Source organism: Panthera uncia (assembly GCF_023721935.1).
Source record: "Panthera uncia isolate 11264 chromosome B3 unlocalized genomic scaffold, Puncia_PCG_1.0 HiC_scaffold_1, whole genome shotgun sequence".
Taxonomy (NCBI): domain Eukaryota; kingdom Metazoa; phylum Chordata; class Mammalia; order Carnivora; family Felidae; genus Panthera; species Panthera uncia.
Genome location: NW_026057582.1, coordinates 89,960,676 through 89,984,297, shown reverse-complemented (window position 1 = coordinate 89,984,297; position 23,622 = coordinate 89,960,676). Strand labels below are relative to the sequence as shown.

Genomic DNA, 23,622 nt, shown 5'->3' with positions numbered 1-23,622 from the left:
CAAGTTTGCATTATTTAGCTGGAAGCAGGGTGTCACTGTGCTCTACAGAATCTAGACTCTAGTTGACATTCTTGCTGTTTGCTCTCTTTTATGACAGTAGGACAACCAGGATGATACAGGGCTCTTCAGGTGACCTGTGCCCTAAACATAGAATTTTGAGAGCTTTAAAAATTAGAGACATAAGTAGGCATGTAATCACGTCATTTGTAGATTCATATAATAAATTCTGCCCCCTTCCCCCCCTCCCCGCCCCAGATCATCAGATTTCAGGAGGGCAACAAAGATTCAGTTGATGAGAAATATAATTCAGGGCTTAAAGACTGGCAGAAGCAAGATGACAGGGCATTCCCTTGAAAGAATATGAATAAAAAGAAACATCATTAAGATTGTCAAGTGCTAAAAGGAGCCATGTGTAGACATGAAGACTTGGTTAAGATGGAACAAAAAGTCATAGGAGTAAGACAAAACAATGAACTGAAACCTAAACAAAGGACAGTGTGGGTTGTCCATCAAGAAAACCTATCTTAGCAATGGGATTTGTTTGACTTTGATATATATTTCCAAGGGAAGCTATGAAGGGTCCATGACTTGAGACACCAAATCTTGACTAGACAAAATACTTAATTCATTCCACGGTCTGTGATACTGCGTGGGCAAATTATCAAACAGATTATCTCCCGGCTTGGTTTCTTCTTCCCTATTCTACTTCTAATTTTTCTCATCTTTCAGAACATTTTTTTTCATCGCCTCATGTATTGTTAACATACTCTGAATGTGCCCAGTAAAAGAGCATTAGTTTTAACTGATTTTGAGGTAAAAAAATATATATATGTACATATATGTATATATATGTGTACATATATACATATATATATGTGTGTGTGTATATATATATATATATATATATATATATATATATATATATAATGCCAGTATCTGTTTTACTGGCTTGGTTTAGAGCTAGGATTAATCCTGAGCGTGATATCTAGAAGTAAGTTACTTAATGCAGTTTTGTCCCCTAACTCTACCTAAGATATTTACGATGCTTTTTATCTACAGATCGCAATGAATGCCAAGAAATCCCCAACATATGCAGCCATGGACAGTGTATTGACACAGTTGGAAGTTTTTATTGCCTTTGCCACACCGGTTTTAAAACAAATGCTGATCAAACCATGTGTTTGGGTGAGTACGTGATTATCATTTTATTTTTAACTTCTATCCTATTGAAAAATTCATTTGCATATGAATATATATAAAAATTGATACTAAACCTTCAGTATTAATTTTGCCATTTATAAAATGAAAACACAAGTAGGTGTGTAGCATTAACATCCTTTGGTATTTAATCTTTGGCAATCTGAACACAATAAACCTCTTCCTTGATATTCATTTGGCTGCCAGGTCAGAAAAACTTTTGACTACAGGAAAAACAGAAAGATATTAAGACAAAAATACTTTCTATTAATGCTAATAGCCTATTATTTTATTAAGTCTATGGGTTTGCCTTATTGGAATAGAGTGCAGCTTTTGAGTGTTTGAATATGAGTATTTTTTGAGAAGGGTCCATGGTTTGTACCATATTCTCAGAGGCAAATTTGTAGATCCTATAAAGGCAAAAAAAAGACCCCACATTTTTCTAGGGGAAAAGAGCTCAAGATTTTAAATAAATCTCTTCCCCCTTGCTTTCAGTGCTGAGTCAGGATGCTGATTTAGAATAAATTCCAAGTATTAATCAATCACTTTCTCTCTTTTCCTTCCTTTTTATACTTTAAAGCAATATCCATTAAGGATGATTCATGAACATGAATCAGTTTCACAACTGAAAAAAGAAGAATCAATAGAGTAATGTTTAAAGAGCTTACCTTTCACTATAATTGGGTTCATCCATTAGGGAACATTCTTACAAAGTCTTGTCTTCTTCAGAGCAGATGACAAGTTTTATATTAAAGGAGTGTAATCAGCCCTGCTCGTCCCTGGAAAGTTAATCCCTGCATAGCAGTGACACCTGCATCTGATTTATCTGGAACCCTCTACCGAAGAACCTGCCCTACAGAAAAATGTCGCTAGTTTGGCTAAAAATGAATCAAAGCAGCAGCCCTTGATTGCTGGCAGGGTGACTCACGTGGATGCAGTCTTCAACCACAGACACACACATATTGGATCACTTTGGGGTCAGCAATAGCTTTCTGGTTTAGGATCACCAATAACTTATCTTCATGTCCAAAATTTGAAAGGAAAGGAAATTGTAACTCTAAACACTGCCTTTGGCTAACCTGAGGGGTTGTCTTCCAGTCCCAGAGCCTCCTCCCCTTTGCCCTCACCCCCCTCCTTCTGCCTCACTCCTGCAATACCTGCAATATCAACTCTCTTTTGTTTTAATTCTTTATTTCCTCCTTAATATAATGTACACCTGCTCTATAAGAAAGACGTTAGCTGTTGTGGCACAATGCTCAGACATAAAAGATGCCCAAATAGCTTTACAGAATAGTCAAAGAGAAAAGTCACAGACCAATAAAAAGACAATAACACAAGAATGTATCAGAAGAGGTATCACATTGGGATACTTTAGAAGAGTGAGTTTAGGCACCAGTAGTGGGAGTGATCATAGGTCTTTAGGAGTGGACTGGGAAGAAGGAAAAGGTGTCTAAAATATCAGGTGAGTTAGAAAGCTCGTTTATTTTGTTGCTGATTTCAGGGTAATGTCAGGTGACTCACTGCTTTTTGGTAAACTAGAGTGAGAATCTTAAAGGCTGAAGTTTGCCAAAGGTGGCAGCAAATCAAGACCCAGATGCGCTCAGAATTTTCCATTTCCAAGTGAAAATATTTGAGAAAAGTGGCAAGGGTGGAGAATTCTAGAAGTAAATAGAGTAAAATAGTTCTTGTCCAGTTCTCATGTCCTTAGCTTGCCTCCTTTCACATGCCAGCCCAGGAGACGGTTTATTCCCAAGGTTTAGGTCCTCAGCTCTTGCTGGTTGCGCATGGGGAGCGGCCACTGCTGGATCCAATACCAACATCAAGAAGTTCTTAGCCTACATGCTTAGCCTGATGCTTTGTGAACCTCACCATGCCCTTTAATCCCAGGCAACCACTCACCTCTTCTGTTAACGACCACGTTTCTCTACGGCCTTTGTTCCTACTAGACATAAATGAGTGTGAGCGAGACGCCTGTGGGAATGGAACTTGCCGCAACACGATCGGTTCCTTCAACTGCCGCTGCAACCATGGTTTCATCCTCTCCCACAACAACGACTGTATAGGTGCGTATGCAAATCAGTGCCTCACATAGGAAGTGCGTTTAATATATGCTCTTCGTAATTAGCAGCCTCTCCAGGGTGCGATTTTGTTTTCTGAAATATATGCCCTCTTATGTGGCAACCATTGGTTAAAGGATTTGTCAAAATAAGGTGCTAATTAAATGTCAACTAGAGTAATGACTGCCATGACTTTTATGTAAGTGCTCATCAGCAGCTATAATTTTTATATACACTGTGCTGTGAATTAAATACATTTTTTAATGAATTGATTACATCTTAAAACACATAAAAGTGATACTTTGTATAGAAATTACATAATTCAGGAATAACGTGGACCCATTTGTCTCAATGTTGCGCTATAGACTCTCTTAAAATAAGTCAGTTATTGGGGGGCACGCTTGGCTGGCTCAGTCAGAAGAGCCTGGGAATCTTGATGGTGGGGTTGTGAGTTCGAGCCTCATGTGGGATGTGGAAATTAAAAAAATAAATAAAACTTTTAAAAAGTCAATTATTAAATCTATAAAATCCTCCTTATAAAACATGCTATGTTATTTATAAGTGAGAATAATGATCCAAATTTTGCATTGTTGCTAGAGGCTAATTTTATATACTTCTAATTATGAGAATAATAATACCATCAGCTGTATTGTGTGTTAGTAATTCAGTTTTAGCTTTTAAAAATGAAACCTAAAGGAAGATCAAGGTGAAACTCATATAAAGTTCTAATATAAATTATCAATCTGTAATTAATAGAACAGCGTAGTCTTGTTAGGTTTTAATAGGTGAGTAAAGCCAGGTGTATTGTTACAAACTAGATATTTATTGGAATTTTTCATGTTTGGCTGAGCCAGCAAAAGCCTCTGAAATTTCAAATAAGTATTTTTCCCTTTAAAGGTTTTGATCATTGCTGGAATTATGACATTTTCTTTGGAATATATCAAAGGGTATTTTTTTGGCAGATGTTGATGAATGTGCAACTGGAAATGGGAACCTTTGCAGAAATGGCCAGTGCATCAATACAGTGGGGTCCTTCCAGTGTCAGTGCAATGAAGGCTATGAGGTGGCTCCAGATGGAAGGACCTGTGTGGGTGAGTGCTGCCTCAGAATTTCAGAAAGAGATTCCAAAGTATGTTCTCCAAGACCAAGGAATCCTGCAGTCTCTGTCAACATCCTTCCTTCAGAAGGCTGGAGAGAAAAAAAAAATCAGAGTGGAATTACAGCAATCCTACCTTGTTGACTGTGTGTGTGTGTGTGTGTGTGTGTGATATCTATAACACACTTCCCTATTATGTTTTAAAATTAAGTTATTGTAATTACAGAGAATAGTTAAATTGTTAAATTTCACAGAAAGCTAAATTGTTCCATAAACAATTGTAATTTGCTTTCTTATATTTATTTTCTTTAAAACAGCTTTGTAGAAATCTCTTCTATAATCTTTTGGGTGCTCTCAAAAATCTTCATACCCATTAACTTTTCACAAGCTACATTTTTCTGGAAATATTTAATTTGTGATAAGTCACATAAAATATAGTTGTTCTGTATACTTCTGAAAGCTGACAAAGCTTCTTTTTATTGAGTCATTAATTTTTCTCCATATTAGTTTTATGTATTTCTTTGATTTGATTCCAGTTTCTTGGAATTTTAATTGCTTGATGGAAATCATGCCAGTGGGAACCTCTTCTTTCTTTCTCCCTTTTCTTTGCAGATATCAACGAATGTCTTCTAGAACCTGGAAAATGTGCACCAGGCACCTGTCAAAACTTGGATGGGTCCTACAGGTGCATTTGTCCACCTGGGTACAGTCTACAGAATGACAAGTGTGAAGGTAGGAGGGAGAGGGCTATCCATGTTTGGAAGCGAGCAGTATTGGTTACTGCACTGGCATTCTCAAAGTCCATTTTTGTGATGGTGTGCTGGTGTCTTCATTTTGCACTTTATCAGAAAAAAATCCAAGAGCAAAGGGTGTGGCTTATGTTCTCACACTCAGCTGATGAGGCAGGAACATCTAATTCTCATGCTGATATCAGATGACACTGTTTTGCTCTGTACCTATGAGTGCTCATATGACCCTGACTCTTTTCCAGGGTGCTTTTAGGCATCTTGTAAAAAACCCTGGTTTTCATGTTTTTAAGTATCAGTAGGTTGCAACTAAAAATAGCTTCATGATTTCAGCTAAAATCTTTAAGTGACCACATTCAAGGTTGAATGATTATGGCTATATAATTTATCTACGTTGTTTGACCTATACAGCAGTGGAAATGTGTTACTACAAATAAATTCTCAGCAAATTTCATAGTACTGCATTCTTCAATTCATATGTCATTGAATTAAATGAAGGGCATTAATTGCTAGAACTTCATAAATAACTGGGCTAAAAGGATTTTTAAGAAGTCACCTAGTTCATGCTCCCAAGTTTAAATAGGTCTGTATCTCATCCATAATGAGTAAGAATTTTCTCCATTTCTCCACTTTTAATATCATGGAGAAATTTTATCACATACCCAGTTTACATCATAGTCAAGTGATAATATTCTAAATGGAAACAAATTATCCCTAAATGCAAATTATTATGTGTTATTTTACTTTGACTAAATAAAGATCAACTACTCCATGATTAATGCAAAACTCCCCTAAGATGAACAGAATGGAAATGTATAGAAAGAAAAATGACTTCCCAAATACTTAGTAATGTACCCATTCCACCATCTTTGTCCCTATCCTTATGAAGTCATCACCTACAGGTTAATTTCTACTATAAGAGAAAGAATCCTATTGACAATGACAAAAACAACAACCAAAAGAAATACTCGAGCATTTTTACAAAAGTTGGCTTTTCTTTTAAGAAACGGTTGGATGTGAGAGTAGTGGGAACATAGGAATGGAGACATTCAGTCAGCAGCAGCTCAGATTTGTTGATATACCACAAGCAATGTGATGTAATTAATTATAAAGGCAACGTAATAACATAGAGTGATGAAGAGACTGGTTTTTCACTGAACAGGAAGATCATGACTTTGAGCTGCACATTTTGAGAATACCTATTGTGTAGTATTTACAATATTAAGTCAAGATAATGGAATTAATTTCCCAACTTCCCCTTAGTGGGACCTCATGGGAAGGAACTTGTATAATAGGAATACATTCTGATGTAGGTGTAGAACTCTTTGCACAAATGCAAAAATAAAGAGCCCCATGATATAAAAGATACATGTTTTGTTGGGGAAAAAGGTATCAATAAAAATAGCATGGCTCAGAATCAAGACTTACCTCTATTTTACTACAAATTCCAGCTGAAAGTCAGGGGAAAAGATGGGTAAGTCTGTTGGAAAGAGTGACCACACTTTTGCCAAACATGGGACGATCATGTAATTCACTGACCAAACCAAGACAGTTTTAAGGAGGGGTCTGTTAATAACAAGGCCAGGACAATAGGCATAACTAGGACTTTCCTAGGAAAACCAGAGCATATAGTTACCCAAGCTATTCAAACATCACTGTAGACCACCTTTAATCAACCCTTCCTAGTGCTAAGGTATGTTAATACGCTAAAGGAAGTATATCACAATTATAAGTGCATCAACTTCCTGGTATCTATATGACAAAAGAAAAACTACAGCCTATACAAGAAAGACATTTGTGTTTTGAGAAAAATTAATCTGCAAATGAAAGTTAGGGACCTCATCTTCTGCGGTATCTTTAGCTTATACTTTACATAATTATTGTCATGAGTGTTAGTATTCTTGTTAAATTCATAGTTTTCCTAATAGCATGGAGTATTGGGAAAAGCACTGTGAATGGATGGAGGGAATAAGTGTTTTGTTCAAAGGTCTAGATCTCTCACTGACTCATTGTCAACACAATTAAAATTGTGTTGTGTTGACTCTGGAGTTTCTTGCTTCTTTTCTAGCTTAGGGTGGTAGGAAATTACCTTTTCTAATTGGCCAGGAAACTCAGTCTGGGTAAGGGATATTTCTTAATGTATCCCTTAGAAGGCACTTGCAGATTCCATTTTTACAATAAGAACTTTCAAGATTAATTTTTTTTAACGTTTATTTATTTTTGAGACAGAGAGAGACACAGCATGAATGGGGGAGGGGCAGAGAGAGAGGGAGACACAGAATGGGAAGCAGGCTCCAGGCTCTGAGCCATCAGCCCAGAGCCCGACGCGGGGCTCGAACTCGCGGACCGCGAGATCGTGACCTGAGCTAAAGTCGGAGGCTTAACCGACTGAGCCACCCAGGCGCCCCTCAAGATTAATTTTTAAAAAGATATCACAGCCTAGAGGTCCACTCAGCATGATGATACAGGAAAAATCCTTATTGGAAGAGTTGTACTTTGTACTTCCACACTTTGCATTTGGTATCTGATGATGTCTCCATTGTGTTTTGGCTTTGACACATGTTAATTCTTTTAGATATTGATGAGTGTGTTGAAGAGCCAGAAATTTGTGCCTTGGGCACATGCAGTAACACTGAAGGCAGCTTCAAATGTCTGTGTCCAGATGGATTCTCCTTGTCCTCCACTGGAAGAAGGTGCCAAGGTAACTGCCTTTGAAGGCTTTAGACTTTCATTACTCTGTGTTTATTTGTTGTGGTTTCACTTTCTTAAACATGGCAAAGCTTTGATTCTTTGTGAAAGAGAAGATGGAGAGCTTTCATTCACTCAGAGGTCTAATGATTACCATATGTCAGAAAGTTCATTTTTACTTTTAAAGTTGAAAACTCATCCATCAAGTTAGGGTTGCTTGTACAACAACTGCCCTGGCACTTGAACCTGTCTCTCCCTCTAAGAACATGGATGCTGATAGGTCACTCAGTGGGGGATCAGCCATGAGCCACTGAATACTGCAAAGCCTGGGGGAAGTTCAGCTCCATGGTCTCTGCCTCTGAAGAGGTGACTTTGCATAAATGTGGCCCAGACTCTAGACTTTCAGTCCAAAAAATGCAGATTAATCCACGTGCTTTCAGGATATAGTGCCCATCCCTCATATCACAAGTTTTCTAAGAAAACAAACTTGAACTGACCAGGATTCTTGCTGGGACATCATCTGTTTTCAGGAGTAATATTTGTGAACTTAAAAAAAGGAAGCCTGAATTTAAGCATAACACAGGCTATTATATTATATCTCAGAAAACTGTTTAGCTCGTAGTAAACAATGCAATGGTGTGTGTCTATCCATTTATACATACTAGTTTAATGAATTTAGAACAAAAAGCCCCGTGCACACTTATTTCTCCCCTCCACCTCAGGGTTTTGTTGTTTGTTCTTTTATTGTTCAGGTTTTTCTTCTTGGTTATTTTGTTATGTTTTGCTTCCATATTACTAAATAAGAGGCAAGGGATATCATTTCAGATTCCAAAAATTGGGGTTTGGTCTCAGCTTCGCCCTCTGTAGCCTAAACAAGTCATTGGATCTTTGGGACGCTCAATTTCCTCATTTTAAACAACCATAATAATACCCGGCCAACCAATCGTACTAAATACGTAACAAAACTTTGTTAGTTTCTGAGTCTTTCATAGAGTCTTGATGAACTTTTCACCTTTCAACTAGCCCTTTTGTTAGCCAATTATTTAGAAGTGTGAAGGGGGAGTTGAGACTTCTCTGATTGATTTGATCTCATAGGTGGCTGTCAGAAGCCCACATGGATTTCAGGCTTGTGGGTGGGGTGACATTTGATTCAAGCAGATATTCTGTTATGGTACAGACCAGCCAGATAAATTCTAAGTCCTACTCCCTTGTTTTTGTGTGCCTTTGGCTTGGCCCAAGTTTGGAAAGAAAGCAGTGAGAAACCAGGTGTGAATCTGCCGATGTGGCAGGCCAGAGGAAACTCATAGGCTATTAATTCAATTTGCACTGGCCTGTCACAGAGGAGGCTAACGCTGCAGGAAGAATCAGCCCAGCTGTGAGCAGCCTTGCCACATGCTCAGCTCCAAGAGGCAGAGCCAGACTTGAGGAATGCAAGCAGGGAAAGTGACTTTTGTAGTTCTGATGAAATTTCAAAGGTCATTAAGGGCTCTTTGCAGATGGACTGGTAAACAGGCATCCTAGTGAGTCCTAGTTAAAGTGTGTGGGCAAGCATAGCTCTCTTTCCCAATGCAAGGCACCTTTGATTAATAAACCAAATCTAGAGAATCACCAAAAGCAGATGTAAATCTCCCACAGGACACAAATTTTGCTGAAGCCAGGGAGTTAAGAGCTGGGTTTTACTTATAAGATGACAAATTAGGAGTCAGGCTTCTATTGCCCATGAAATGAGAAAATTCCACAGAGCAACAGATAATGTTTTTGAAGGAACAATTGTGATAAGACTCAGGTCAACAGATCTTGGCACCTGAAGGCCACAGATATAAAGGGACCACTCCCACTTAACAAAGTTCACTTTACAGTTTACACTTCGTGTGTTTGAGCCTGCGTAATGGCGAGGTTTTTCTTTTTCTGGAGGTGGGATGGTAAAGTGATGCTGGCGAGACAGGGCTGATTTACGGAGCAGGGTTAATGATAAATGAAAAGGAATATCTAGGTTTAACAGAAACATTTTAAGGTGGAAGACAACAGAGACAATTAAGTTTTAATATATTCATTGAGACATTTTTGTGAGTAGTCACTAAATGATACCTTAAGACAGTTGTAGGTATAAATAATAAACACGAAACATTGTATGTGACAATGAACTTAAAGAATAAAGCGAATCAAAAGGTGTCATTAGAGAAACTATATTCGTTAAATCTTGAAACTTCTCAGCAAAGCGAATATTTGGAGGGCAGGCATGTCACAGGGCAAAGACTGGCTTTTAGTGCTCTTGATCTTCAGAAGATTCACTGAAAGATACCTCTTAGGTCTAGCTGTAACCAATCTGGAGGTGGAGTAAAAATTAGCGAGAAAATGTATCTGGAAGAGTTGGTTGAAGAAGTTGAAGAAGTTCATTGGGGAGGCCAACTGAATTAGACTTACCAAAGCCTGGTATATATGTTTGATTGGTTGATATTTTTACTTTAATTCATGAAAATTTTTCTGATACGATCTTTGGCAACTCAATTATTCTTACACTGTCTCCTTTGTCACGAAATAAAAGCTGAGAAATTGTCTTAACAGAAATGCATAGGTGGCTGTTATTAATATGCTGCCTAGGGTTGAAAAACAGTGACAGGAGAGAGCATACCTGATCATACATAAAGAAGGGGCAATTCCTCAAAATGGATATGAAAGCATTTCCTTAAAACATGCAGATTTTAGCCTCCATGTAACTAGAGGGGAGTCTATAAGGCTTTGGATGCCAAATTTGAGGGGACACACTCCAGGCTTCTGGATGAGCTTACTTTTTAGAGCCACCCAATTTGCTCTATAAGAAATGGAAAAGTCAGTTTCCAAAATTATGTCAAGCAATGCTGGAGAAGTTTGTAGCAACTAGATCCCATCTTCCATGTTGGAGTCACCAAAAAATAACCGATATTAAAGAAATGTATTCTTTGAAAGAAAAATTATTCTCCCTCCTATCTACCCATCTCCCTGCCCTCCTCTTTACCTTCCCTCTCTGTTGAGCTAAACAACCTTCTGTATCGTGTGTGTGTGTGTGTGTGTGTGTGTGTATAAAATCTGCAGAAAGCCCCAAATGGCGTTTTGTAAATAGCAACTACATCAATAGCTGCTTCAGTGAACGACCATTATTGTCGTATTTTTGCCAGTCCACAAAATTGCCACATCTTTATTTGTTCTGTGCTTGGAATCAGGGGTTTTATTTGGGTTTATTTGGTTGTATTTTGGCTGAGGGGACCCAGAATAAACAACCTGGTGTGAGAGCATAGTAAGTACCAGAACTGGGAGGCCTACCTTAATTTAGTATGCTCACTAAATATTACCCAAAACACATGTAAGCACATCTGTCAATGGAGGGGTCTTGTGAATTATTCCACTTCTTAATGTCCCCACCCGGAAGTCACTGATGATGTCAGCTTTGAAATGTGATAGTGTTGGAGTTTGTTGTTCACATCAAGTTATTTTGGAAAATTGGCTAAAATGAGAAATAATAAAGTGAAAGTCACATGGATGTACTCATCAGATCTCACTACGAAGGTTACCTATGACTTTAAAGATCTGGGCTCAATTACTGTTATAGTCACTTACGTTATGGAGTATTACTATTGTAATGAACAATTTAACAAGATGGATTGTTTCTCATTCACTATTATACAGTAACGATGTAGTAGGAAAGCATCTAAAGGGTCTCCTGGATTTATGCTGCAGATTTGCGAATGAGCTACTGTTATGCGAAGTTTGAAGGAGGAAAATGTTCATCACCCAAATCCAGAAATCACTCCAAACAGGAATGCTGCTGTGCCTTGAAGGGAGAAGGTTGGGGTGATCCCTGTGAGCTGTGCCCCACTGAACCTGATGGTATGTCTACCATCTGCACTTCTCTTTTGGCTATTCATACGGCAGCCTGGCTGTGAAATGAGAAATACTGGGTGTAGCCCTTCAGGAGAATAAGACAATTTAATTTAACTGTAAGTCTACCCACAATATTCATTAAGATGATTTTAACTCAAGAGCTGGGTAGTTGTTTCCTTCTGAAATGTGCTATGAATCAGGGCAAGCGGTAGGCACTGGGAGCCTTGTTCACTTGCTCTGATATCTGGGCTTTTCTCGTTCGGTTGTTTCCTGATACATGCAGCCTGTGGCAATCTGGCCATCACTCACTGCTTCGGGAACAGCCTGTAGCTAGTTGCAATTAGTCTGTCTACTAACAAGCGTTCATCTCTACCACAGAGGCCTTCCGCCAGATCTGTCCCTATGGAAGCGGCATCATCGTGGGGCCTGATGATTCAGCAGTTGGTAAGTGGCCTGCACTGGATTCTCAGCATTTTTTAATATTCTTAACCAGCCTCTTCCCTGCCCTTTCTCCAGCTGTTCTTTTTTCTCCACATTTATCTTGGGAAATAAAGCTCTAATTTTTGTCTTTTGATTTAGATACCAATTGTATTATTGTATTATATGGTAACATGATATTGCAATATTAGATATTTCATTGGTTAGACAGTGAAATGATTATAATTTACCTTTGCGTTCCGAAAAAGGTACCTTGGGGGTGCCTGGGTGGCTCAGTCGGTTAGGCCTCCAACTCTTGATTTCAGCTCAGGTCATGATCTCATGGTTTGTGAGTTAGCCTTGCATCGGGCTCTGTGCTGATAGCACGGAGCCTGCTTGGGATTCTCTGTCTCCCTCTCTCTCTGCCCCTTCCCTGATCTTGCGCTGTCTCTCAAAAATAAAATAAACAAACATTAAAAGAAAAAAAAGAAAAAGGTACCTTGTTATTCACTTTTTTTTAATCCTTTACTTAAGATATGGATGAGTGCAAAGAACCAGATGTCTGTAAACATGGGCAGTGCATCAATACGGATGGCTCCTATCGCTGCGAGTGTCCCTTTGGTTACATCCTGGAAGGGAATGAATGTGTAGGTGAGTAATAAATCGGTTTCTTCCATAAGGATTTTACAGATTAGAAATTATGCCAGTTAGCATTCCTGCTAGGAAGAATAAGTACCAAGATTGGGACAGAAATAGGTTTTGTCCATTCATTCATGCGGCATTCATCTAGCAATACTAGCTGAGTACCCCATGTGTCCAGCACTGTGCTAGGCTCTATGGCTACAGCAGTGACCCAAGCCAACATGGTCCCTCCTTATAGTCTAATGGGGAAGACACTGGACACATCTGAAGAGATAGTTGGAAAGGAAAACATTATAACGTATTCTTTTAATTTAAAAAAGATTGTTGATGATCATAATTGTATTCTCTCAATATGTAAAATACAAAATTTATCCAGATTTTATTACATTTAGTAACGTGAAAGGCTATGTACACAGCGTAAACTCCTCTTGTTTTTACTCTGTTATTAAAGTTTCAGAGAATGGCTCCTATGTCTGACCTTTGAGCTCTTAATCCATACCAACTCAAAATTGAATCCAAGTATGATGTCTAGGTCTCTAAAAAATCCAAAGCAGTTCAATTTAATCTGAATTAATAATAGCATAAATGCTGAATGTTTGTGTACATTAGAAAGTGTTCTTTCCATACAAGAATCAGGGCATGAGGACTTCCCCCAAAGCTGTGGCCTCGGAAGCGTAAACAAGTTCCTTAGTCTTCCTAGGCCTTAGAATGTAATGTTATGCAGATAGATTAACTTATTTCCATTTACCCTGCAGCTCTAAAAATCTATGATACTGTGATTTTTATTCACTTGAAAGAGATGTAATATTCTGGACAGTGAAATGCAATTTCATAGCAGAACAAAAGCAAAGTTGTCAATGTTTTCTCTTTGGAATCTTCAGTTAGTGCTTCTCTGTGCGTGACAGATGAGCCTGCTCACCCAGGTCTCTGTACCACACCTTCTTGCCTTTGCTTTTTGACTCAGAACCCAACATGAAATGTAACCCTGATGGCAGTCCATTACTATTCCATGTCCTAGATAGCTAAAATAACAATGTTATTTCTCAACAAGTTCCCTTTCCCAGAGGAAGACATTCTCCTCAAGAGATGTGTGAGAAGAACAGTCAGTATTGTAGGTGGATGGGTTGGGAAGCATATATATATTTTTAGAGCTCCTTGGTAAGACTTGTTCTCTCTCCACAGTTGTTTACAGAGATCATACCCTAAACATATTTCTTTGTAGCTTTTCTTCTGCCTAACGTAAACCATCTGGTTTCAACAGAATCAACAAAAAATCTGTGTGAATCTTGATTTTATCCAGTGTATTAATTTTGCTTAACCTCTGGTCTCTTGCTTTGTGTAAGCGGAGTCTTCTATTTTATATCTGGCAAAACTCCATCATGTTTAAGGCTTCTTAGAGAATGATGTAATGTGAGGCCAAACTGGAGATATATTTCTAGGTTTATATAAGTGAAAACTTTTGACTTGTGAGAGAAGCCTTGTTTTAACCCTTTGAGCATCTATTCCCAGTAGGTTTACCTCTTCATAATACAGGAAGCTGGAGAAGCTCACAGAGAAAAGCACTATGAGGGCTGGAAGCCCAGATACTGTCACTGTTAGTGCCACTGTTACTTAGCAGGTGAAATTTCACAGCTATAAATCTGAGGAGATAAGACATGTGCACTCCTTTCTTGCAAAGACAGAATGAGAATAAAACAAGATGCTACAGATCAAAGTACTCTGATAGGGTGAAACGTATCATTTGAGTCCAAGCCCATTTTTTTCTTCATTTGTCGTATTTTGAATACACTCTTGGTCACTTGCAGATACTGATGAATGTTCTGTGGGCAACCCCTGTGGAAATGGCACCTGCAAGAATGTGATTGGTGGTTTTGAATGCACCTGTGAGGAGGGATTTGAGCCTGGTCCAATGATGACTTGCGAAGGTAAACCTCTTTGCAGAATAGTTGGTTACATCTTCTGATCATGGAGACAATAGCTGGCTGATTACGGTCCTTGATATTAAATCCCACCCAGGGTGTGCAGAATAAAGAACATCTGGCCTGATGGGCCAAACCGTCACTTCTCCTGAAAAAGGTGGAGGTGGTTCGTGGCACCAGTTATGCTGCCTATCATGCAGAGCTCCTGTTGGTGTCTCCCCACTGCTAGTATTTGGATATAACTCCTGTCTTGTTTGCTACCTTCTATTTTCCATTTTCCCCTTCCTTTTTTTCCTTTATCTCCCATGCTCCCTTTCTTTTTTCTTTTTTCCTTTCTACTCATATCTGCACACTGACATAGCCACCAACATCCTGTGGCCATCTGGGGGCAATCACAGCAAAAGAGGTTGCCGATACCCTGTAAGCATCTTCCAGTGTCTAGTAGGTTAGATGCATGGAGAGAAGGGAAAGAGAGGGAGTGTCTAGCACAGTGGGTCTCAAAGGGTGATCCCTGGATCAGCCACATCAGCATCACCTGGGAACTTGTCAGAAATACAGTTTCTCAGGCCTCCTCCCAGACCTCTTGAATCAGAAACTTGAAGAGTGAAGCCTCGCAGCCTTCCAGGTAATTTCTGATACACTCTCAAGTCAAGAACCACTGGTCACAGAAGTGAATGAAGGTGAAGGTAGACAGTAAAAATGGTATGAAAGTGAGCTCTTCATCAGAGATATGACCTGTCAATACCACTGTCATAGTAGTTGGTCAATCTTTAAAGGCTATGACTAAATATGATCTGGGGTCTCACTGATGTTCTCAGTATCATTAGACTTAGAAAGAAACATGATAATCAAGATGGTCTGTTTTGACCTGCTTTTGCAAAACACATTCTGATGGTTCCAAACAATGAAATCTGTAAAAACCACTTTTATCTATTAAGAGTAAAGCCTATTTAAGGCTGTCACAGCCATCAGTGTAAACTTAGCATCTCCATAAGTGTAAAATTATTCAGAACACCATTTGCTTGGGCACAAGAATCACTGTTATTTCACAGGAGCCTCTTTTATATGGGGAAGGGGAGGTGGTTAATGATATTGGATGGGTCTGCTTTTGTTCTGACTGCAGTTGACTTGACAGCTGTTTTGACTGAATGGAGTAAAGCTGATCCCCATCTTATGTGACTTTAGGGAATGGCAAATGGTCAACTTAAGGCTTCAAAACCAGCATTTCAGAAAAGCTCCCTCTATATATAATTTCTTAATCTAAATAACACTGGTAATTATACCAGGACAATAAGCCTGAACTGGGACTGTGCTAGGAGCACCAGGATACATGATCACCCTGCCTATACCAATTATAAAATAACCAACTCATTTTATGATTCTCTGAAAACAAAAGATTGCTTGGTGCATCCACGTTGATGACAATGCAACATTTCAACTTTTGATAAAAATAGATTTTGTTTTTTTGGTTGATGCCATTGACCCATTATTTTCACGCTACCTTCTGCTGCAGATATAAATGAGTGTGCCCAGAATCCTCTCCTCTGTGCTTTCCGGTGTGTAAACACTTATGGATCATATGAATGCAAATGTCCTGCTGGATATGTTCTTAGAGAAGACAGAAGGATGTGCAAAGGTAAGACATCCACATTAAAGGTCATCTAAGCTGAGGGGGTCTAACTCTTATCTATAAGGAAAATGTCTCTCCAAAGCTTCTATTGGTAGAGGAAGACTTTGAATCAGGAAACCCTACTGTAGTCCATGGACAATATGGGGGTCGTCATCACCTCCTTTCCTCCCAAACTGTAGCTTCAAGCATCATCAAACTGAATCAAGGGCCACCCTGCAGATCTTTTTGAGCTCACTATGCATTGCATGCCTATGACATGGCAGACACTCTGTAGGATGCAAAGATATAAAGAAAAAAAGACATTTACTCACAATCAAGAAGCTCAGCATGAAGAGGTTGAGACAGAGATATAAATAATTGTATTATGGTGTGATAAGTGAGAACTGAGAACACGAAGGAGTATGATAATATTAATTAAATAATTTTTAAAAGTCCCCATCACTAAGGGATGGCATATTCCAAGAATGGGGATAGCATATGGAATCTACTTTAGCTAAAGATTTCCATGAATAATGCTTACTGAACCCATGTAATTACTGGGGCACTGGAGTAGGCTCTGCAATATGAAGTTGGGTAAATCATGGGGCTCCCTGAAGAACACTGATTTGCTCCTTCAAAGTCTTAAGTGAGAAGATCCTTGTTCCCTTCAGATGGGTTAAATAGGATTTTTTCTTAAAGATGAAGAGATTTCTTAACAAAAAGCTCTACATCACATTCAGGATAAGTCCAAATTTCTCAGCTCAGACCACATAAAGGAGGAAGATAAAGAGAGGGAAATGCAAGAGGACAATAAGGAATGAGGAAGACCCCTCCACACCAGGAAAAAGGAAATGAAGGAGGGAAGAACCAGTAGAGAATATGATTTTTGTGAATGTTTGTCTTTTCCTCAAAGTGTAAAAACCAAAGCTTTAATTATACAATGACTCTTCTAATATTACATCACACTAATTAATATTATATAAAAATATCATATATTATGCTTTCAGTATAGTTATCATACAATGGGAGCTTTGGCTTCTTAAAACATATTGTAATTATAATGACGTTGTTATAGCTGTCATTCTATCTTGAAAGATTTAGAGAAGACCTTTTTGAGTTGAATTCATCAAAAAGAATTAGCCATGCTTCCTGCCTTTGAAGAAATTATCCATTAGGGAATAATTTCATTTCTTCATCAATTTCAAAGGTGGTTAGAAGACTCCTTTCCAATCTTAGGGGGCCAGCACCCACAGTACAAAAGGAAGTAGGTTAACACTGAAGTAGCGTAAATGAAACCTGATTGCTTGAGACCATCTCATGCTTAAAAGGCAAGAAGTTAATGAAGCTTATTTTATAATTTGCGGTTGTACGTTCTTTCCAGATGAGGATGAATGTGAGGAGGGAAAACATGACTGTGCTGAGAAGCAAATGGAGTGCAAGAACCTCATTGGCACATACATCTGCATCTGCGGGCCTGGGTACCAGAGGAGGCCTGACGGAGAGGGCTGCATAGGTAAGGGAGTCACTGCCAAAGGAGCTTTGCAGGAGTCAGAAATGACAGAGGACAGAAGGGACTTGGGGTCTGAGTCCCTGTGGGCAATGTGTTCTTCGTGGCCAGACCCATCTTGCCTCTCCTACCTTGTGTCATGATTTTCCTTGGAGATCCCCTTGGCTCTCGATTATCAAGGGATTCCATGAGCACTGCCATTCTCTGAGCTGGCCTTTGCCAACTTTCTCAGCTCATTTTGCTGCCATGATTTGGCACCAGGTGTTTCCTCTAATTCTTTGCTTTTTATTTTATTTATTTTAATTTTTGAGAGAGAGAGCGTGCAAGAGCAGGGGAGAGGCCAAGGGAGAAAGAGAGAGAGATCTTAAGCAGGCTCCACACTCAGCTCAGAGCCTGACGCTGGACTCAATCCCATGACCCTGGGATCATGACCTGAGCCGTCAGACCTCTGGAATCATGACCTGAGATGTCAGACGCTCAAATTACTAAGCCACCCAGGTGCCCCTCCTTTACTTTTTATACTTTTTTTTGTTGTTTTAGGGTCATTTGTCTTTACGACATTAGAATGTCTTTCTATTGATCCAACTTTGCTATTAGCACCCTGATGTTGAATTACAGATGCCAGGTCCCTCTGAACCAGGAATATCACTAAACCAGTGGGATCTTCCACCAGAGAATCTGTTCTTGTCTAGATTGAGGTCCAGGCACTGGTATTTCTGAAAGTTTCCTAGGTGATTGTAATATGGATCCTGCATTGAAAACCACAGCTTCAGATCAGGGATTGGCAAACTATAGCTAGACGGTCAAATCCAGCCTGCCAGCCTACCTCCTATTTTTGTAAATAAAGTCATATTGCAACATAGCTATAACCATACATTTGTATATTATCCATGGCTGCTTTCATGCCACAAAGGCAAAGCAGAATAGAGTGAATGCAACAGAGACCATATGGCCTGCAAAACCTACAAGATTACTATGTATGATATAGTAATGCTAAGTATTACTATAACTTAGAGAAAAAGTTTCCGACCTCTGCTTTAGACCATCAATATAGGAGAAAACTATGAGAAAATTCCCATGTGTCCTTTTTAATTTTAATAATCAGTGACACCAGAACAATAAATTTTATGTTGTCAGTCAAGAAGCTCAAGAACCTCATTGTCCCCTTACCCTGTAAGGTACAGAATTAAACAATAATTGAGCAGACTTTAAAGATTTTTTTTAATGTTTATTTCTGAGACAGAGAGAGAGCATGAGTCAGGGAGGGGTGGAGAGAGAGGGAGACACAGAATCAGAAGCAGGCTCCAGGCTCTGAGCTGTCAGCACAGAGCCTGATGCGGGGCTCGAACCCACAGACTGCGAGATAATGACCTGAGCTGAAGTCGGATGCTCAACCGACTGAGCCACCCAGGCGCCCCTGAAGAGCAGACTTTAAAAGCACAGAAAAAGTATTTGGACTATGATCATGCACTAGATCTTCCAGGTTCAGTGGTTCACCTCAGTTGCACATTGGAATCACTTAGAGAACTCAGCTCCCACCCCAGACATTCTGATTTAATTGGTCGGGGGGTGACATGGGCATTGGGATTTTTAGCCTGTTTCAACACTACCCTAAATGTCACCTTTGAACTTTCTGCCTCTCATAATGAGATGCCTGCCTTGGGGGCTCAGAACTATTCTCCATGAGATGCACTTAAGCAAATAACTTTACGATTTTTCTAAAAAATCATCAGATAATTCTAAGAATCTCCGGCTTGTTTTAATGCCTTTTTTTTTTTAACCTGGGAGCCTGGTTTATGATTTATTATTCCTCAATATTGTTGAAGTATTATAATAAACATAACCTATATTGAATTGGAAGATTATGTGTAGACAAGTCTGAGGTCAAAACTGACCCATTACGGACATTATTCTGAGGAAGTATTATATTTCTTCAGCATGTTGATCTTAAGTATTTATGTTTTTCCCTTCACTTGAAATCATCCTTTTTAGGGACAGATATGGAAAGTTTTAAATTTTATTAAGTGAAATATGTGTATGTACATAAAATGCTGTTACCTACCTTTAAGCACATCAAAATACCATCAAGTATGGTTTTTAAAGGATGGAAGTAGACACACACATTGTGTATTTGCTCACATGTGCAAACTCCATTTCTAGAAGGTTACGTGAGAAACCAGCTGTAGCACTGGTCACCTCCCAGGAGGGGTGTTTGGTGGCTGAGGAATAAGGGAGGAAGGGGCACTTTTGCTCAATACTCTTTTGTACCTTTTGAATTGAGAGCCGTGTGAGAAGGATATCTATTCACAAATTTCAAAAGAAAGAAGAAAGAAAGAAAGAAAAAGAAAGAAAGAAAGAAAGAATGAATGAATCTATCCCTGTACAATGTAGTCAGGTGACTGCTTTTGTTTCTGATCTTTCGATCACACCACACAGATGAGAACGAGTGCCAGACCAAGCCGGGGATCTGTGAGAACGGGCGCTGCCTCAACACCCGGGGGAGCTACACTTGCGAGTGCAATGACGGGTTCACGGCCAGCCCTACTCAGGACGAGTGTCTTGGTGAGCACAAACAGGATGATTTCGTAACCCCGAACTCCATGCTGGGATGCTTGTCACCCACATCGCTTATTTGAAATAATAGAAATTGTTAACATTTGAGGCAGGTTCATATTTTGGAAATGACTTAATGACTGTGATTGTCCATGGGGCTTAGCACCACCCTGAAGCTAAATTCTTCCTTCACTAATTGTATCAATGAATCACTTGTTTGGAATGTCTTTCTCCGCTGCCTTTTTAAGCCCTTGGTGCTCAGGGTCCGATTCCATGTGTTTTTCTGCCCCTGTCTCTGCAGCATGACTATCCCTCCATATTTCTGAGAGCAGATAGAGATACAACCTTGTGCACACTAATGCCTTCCTGCCCACTTACTGAATTTCTTGTCTTGTTTCCCTCAGATGTCATCCTTTCTCTCTTACTGCTGTTTCCAGCTTTCCTTTATTGCTTCTTCTCACCCAGGGTAAAGTGTTATATCCTTTTTGGGTTTTATGTTTGACCAAATTCTTAATACATTGTTATGCTCATAAAGCTCCATAAAAACCCTCTGTGCAATGTAACGTCCCTTCCAGACAACCGGGAAGGGTACTGCTTCACGGAAGTGCTCCAGAACATGTGTCAGATCGGCTCGAGCAACAGGAACCCTGTCACCAAGTCTGAGTGCTGCTGTGATGGCGGGAGAGGCTGGGGCCCCCACTGTGAGATCTGCCCTTTCCAGGGTACTGTGGCCTTCAAAAAACTCTGCCCCCATGGCCGAGGATTTATGACCAATGGAGCAGGTACTTCACTTATGGTCCAAAAATACTTGCAGGGAATCTGTTTGTTTTCTGAAAAACAGTTGAGAATATGGAATCTACAGTATGGGCTTAGGCTGAGTTGCATGGTTTATACATCAACAAAAACCCTTTATTGTATCTTTGTACAATTATCTATTTTAATCTTTTAGACAGTCAAGGCCAGGCTGCTAAAGTGTCCTTGATCCATCTGATTAAGTTGTATGTGCTTGGGTCCCTGCCCCTGCAATACAAGGAGTCCTCAACTTTTAAACAGAGGTTTGTTGTAAGTCAGTTACTGGTTACTCGGAATGTAATTGTTTAGATAAACCTTGGAATAAACGATCACTAAATTCCTAGACTAGTCCACCCATATGTATTTGCACTCGTAAAATTGGCCAAAATAGACTGCATGAAAGAAGTATAAACGATGCTGATATACTGGCAATTAAAACACAGTTGCCTCTGGAATAGCGCAAGCTGCTTTCAGTTGGGAAACATGGGGAGGCTGTCCACGTCTCTGAGGTCGCCCTGAGGTAGCCCCAAAGACAACTTCCAGGCCTGGGCTTGTCACCAGTAACTGCAATTGTTTTCAGTCTCATGAAATAGAATGGAGAGAGACTCTTAGAGCTCCTTGGGAAGGCATTGGAAGTGAGAGGAGAAGAAGGACAGTAAGCAGGATTTGTGTTGATGGTTGAAAGATGTGGCCAAAGGTGGAATAATAGAACTGGATGTGTGGAGGCACACAGCCGGATAGATTAGGCAGGGTAACCAAAAGCAATTTATGATTCTTCTGAGGATGTGAAAATCAGACGGTGGAGAAGATTCACTTCTTGAAACCAGTCAGGGTAGGCACATTGCATTTCAGAGTAAACTTGAAAGAATTCGGAAAAATAACATCTGTTGGAATAAAATGGTTGTTTGGCAATTAAAGGCTAAGAACTCATTTAGTCTTGGCACCCCACCAATCACTAAGGAGACAGGTGGGTCACGATGTGGAAGGACAGTGGGTTTCACGCTCCACAGTACATGTCGACCAAGTCTTTCTCCCTGTGGTGGAGCTGGGATTAAGATCTCTGTTCCTTATCAGGCTGCGAAACCCAGCCCAGCGACCCACCCCAGAGCCTTAGTGCTTCCCTTACCAAGGGATGTTTGGTCCCATTTCCCCAATATTATGCAATGTGATATTTTGGGGGATTAACTGTAAATACAACAAAAAGAAAAGAACCTTCCTCCTTATTCTGGACAGGCAATATTAGAAAAAAAATGGATTTTTTTTTTTTTTTTTGGTCAAAAGAATCTACTGCTATGATCCATTTATGGATCAAGCTTGCTTGATGGCATGAGATAGAGCAAGGAGCTAAATATGTCTGGATGAGATGGTTGTTCTATAGACCCAGAGGGGAAAACTGTAAATTTAGAAAACCAATTCTTTTTAAAAAATATTTTTAATGTTTGTTTATTTTTGAGAGAGAAAGAGAGAGATCACGCACATGTGCAGGAGTGGGGAGGGGCAGACACAGAGGGAGACACAGAATCTGAAGCAGGCTCCAGGCTCCAGCTAACAGCATAGAGCCTGATGCGGGGCTCGAACCCATGAGCTGCAAGATCATGACCTGAGCCAAAGTCAGAAGCTTAACCAACCAAGCCACCCAGGCGCCCCCCAATTCTTTTTAAAGAATTGATTAGTTACTAGCCTGATTAGTTATTATACTCTCATCCAATGCAGTTATTCATTTGCCTTTTGTTATAGTTACCATTACGTATGAAATTCATGCTGTCATCTCTTTGGCTTAATTTCTTAGGTCTATAATACAGTAACAGTTTATTAATATTTACAGTGACATCACCTCTACATATTAATGTTGTCCGTTTTATAATGTCTTTCTTATTTTAACTTCTGACTGTTAAATTAACAGATATTGATGAATGCAAGGTTATTCATGATGTTTGCCGAAATGGGGAATGCATCAATGACAGAGGATCATATCATTGCATATGTAAAAATGGCTACACTACAGATATAACTGGAACTTCCTGCATAGGTAAGTGCTGTATTTTTGATGTTCAGATAATTATTCTGAGTGGAAATTACATATTATGGGAAAAAATATAAATCCTCAAACTGAAACACTAAAAAGCCTATGTAATTTCATAGGAAAACATAAGACAATGATCAAAGACAACACAGAGTTTACCTTTTCTTTTCTCAAAGCTAAAATTCTCTGTTAGACCCTGTGGGTACTGACCATCATTTTAGGGTGGATGGTCACACTGTCTCTTTTTGATCATAGATCTGAATGAGTGTAACCAGGCTCCCAAACCCTGCAATTTTATCTGCAAAAATACAGAAGGGAGTTTCCAGTGTTCTTGCCCGAAAGGCTACATTCTGCAGGAGGATGGAAGGAGCTGCAAAGGTAAAGTATAATTTGCCTGCACCCACTCACCTGCCTTCTGGGCACATGGTTGTATTCCTTGTGCATTTGAGGAATCCACAGGCAAGCTGAAAAATCCCCCCACTGGCAAGAGGTGCTTCCCTGGAGTTAGTTCCTCCCTG

At 39.5% G+C, this 23,622-nt stretch overlaps 1 protein-coding gene across 2 annotated transcripts in view; it reads left to right on the top strand.

Moving 5' to 3' along the window:
- Positions 1-23,622, top strand: part of FBN1 (fibrillin 1) — a 711,751-nt gene that overhangs the window by 196,027 nt on the left and 492,102 nt on the right. The window contains exons 46-60 of one of the 2 annotated variants that reach the window (XM_049613586.1): positions 1,060-1,185; positions 3,144-3,260; positions 4,217-4,345; positions 4,963-5,082; positions 7,672-7,797; positions 11,499-11,648; positions 12,021-12,086; positions 12,594-12,710; positions 14,507-14,626; positions 16,134-16,256; positions 17,611-17,742; positions 20,173-20,298; positions 20,865-21,071; positions 22,985-23,110; positions 23,360-23,482. The exons of the other annotated variant lie outside the window; for it this stretch is intronic. Coding sequence (XP_049469543.1) covers positions 1,060-1,185; positions 3,144-3,260; positions 4,217-4,345; positions 4,963-5,082; positions 7,672-7,797; positions 11,499-11,648; positions 12,021-12,086; positions 12,594-12,710; positions 14,507-14,626; positions 16,134-16,256; positions 17,611-17,742; positions 20,173-20,298; positions 20,865-21,071; positions 22,985-23,110; positions 23,360-23,482 — 1,908 coding nt within the window. The remainder of the gene's footprint in view (positions 1-1,059; positions 1,186-3,143; positions 3,261-4,216; positions 4,346-4,962; positions 5,083-7,671; positions 7,798-11,498; positions 11,649-12,020; positions 12,087-12,593; positions 12,711-14,506; positions 14,627-16,133; positions 16,257-17,610; positions 17,743-20,172; positions 20,299-20,864; positions 21,072-22,984; positions 23,111-23,359; positions 23,483-23,622) is intronic. 2 annotated transcript variants of the gene reach the window in all.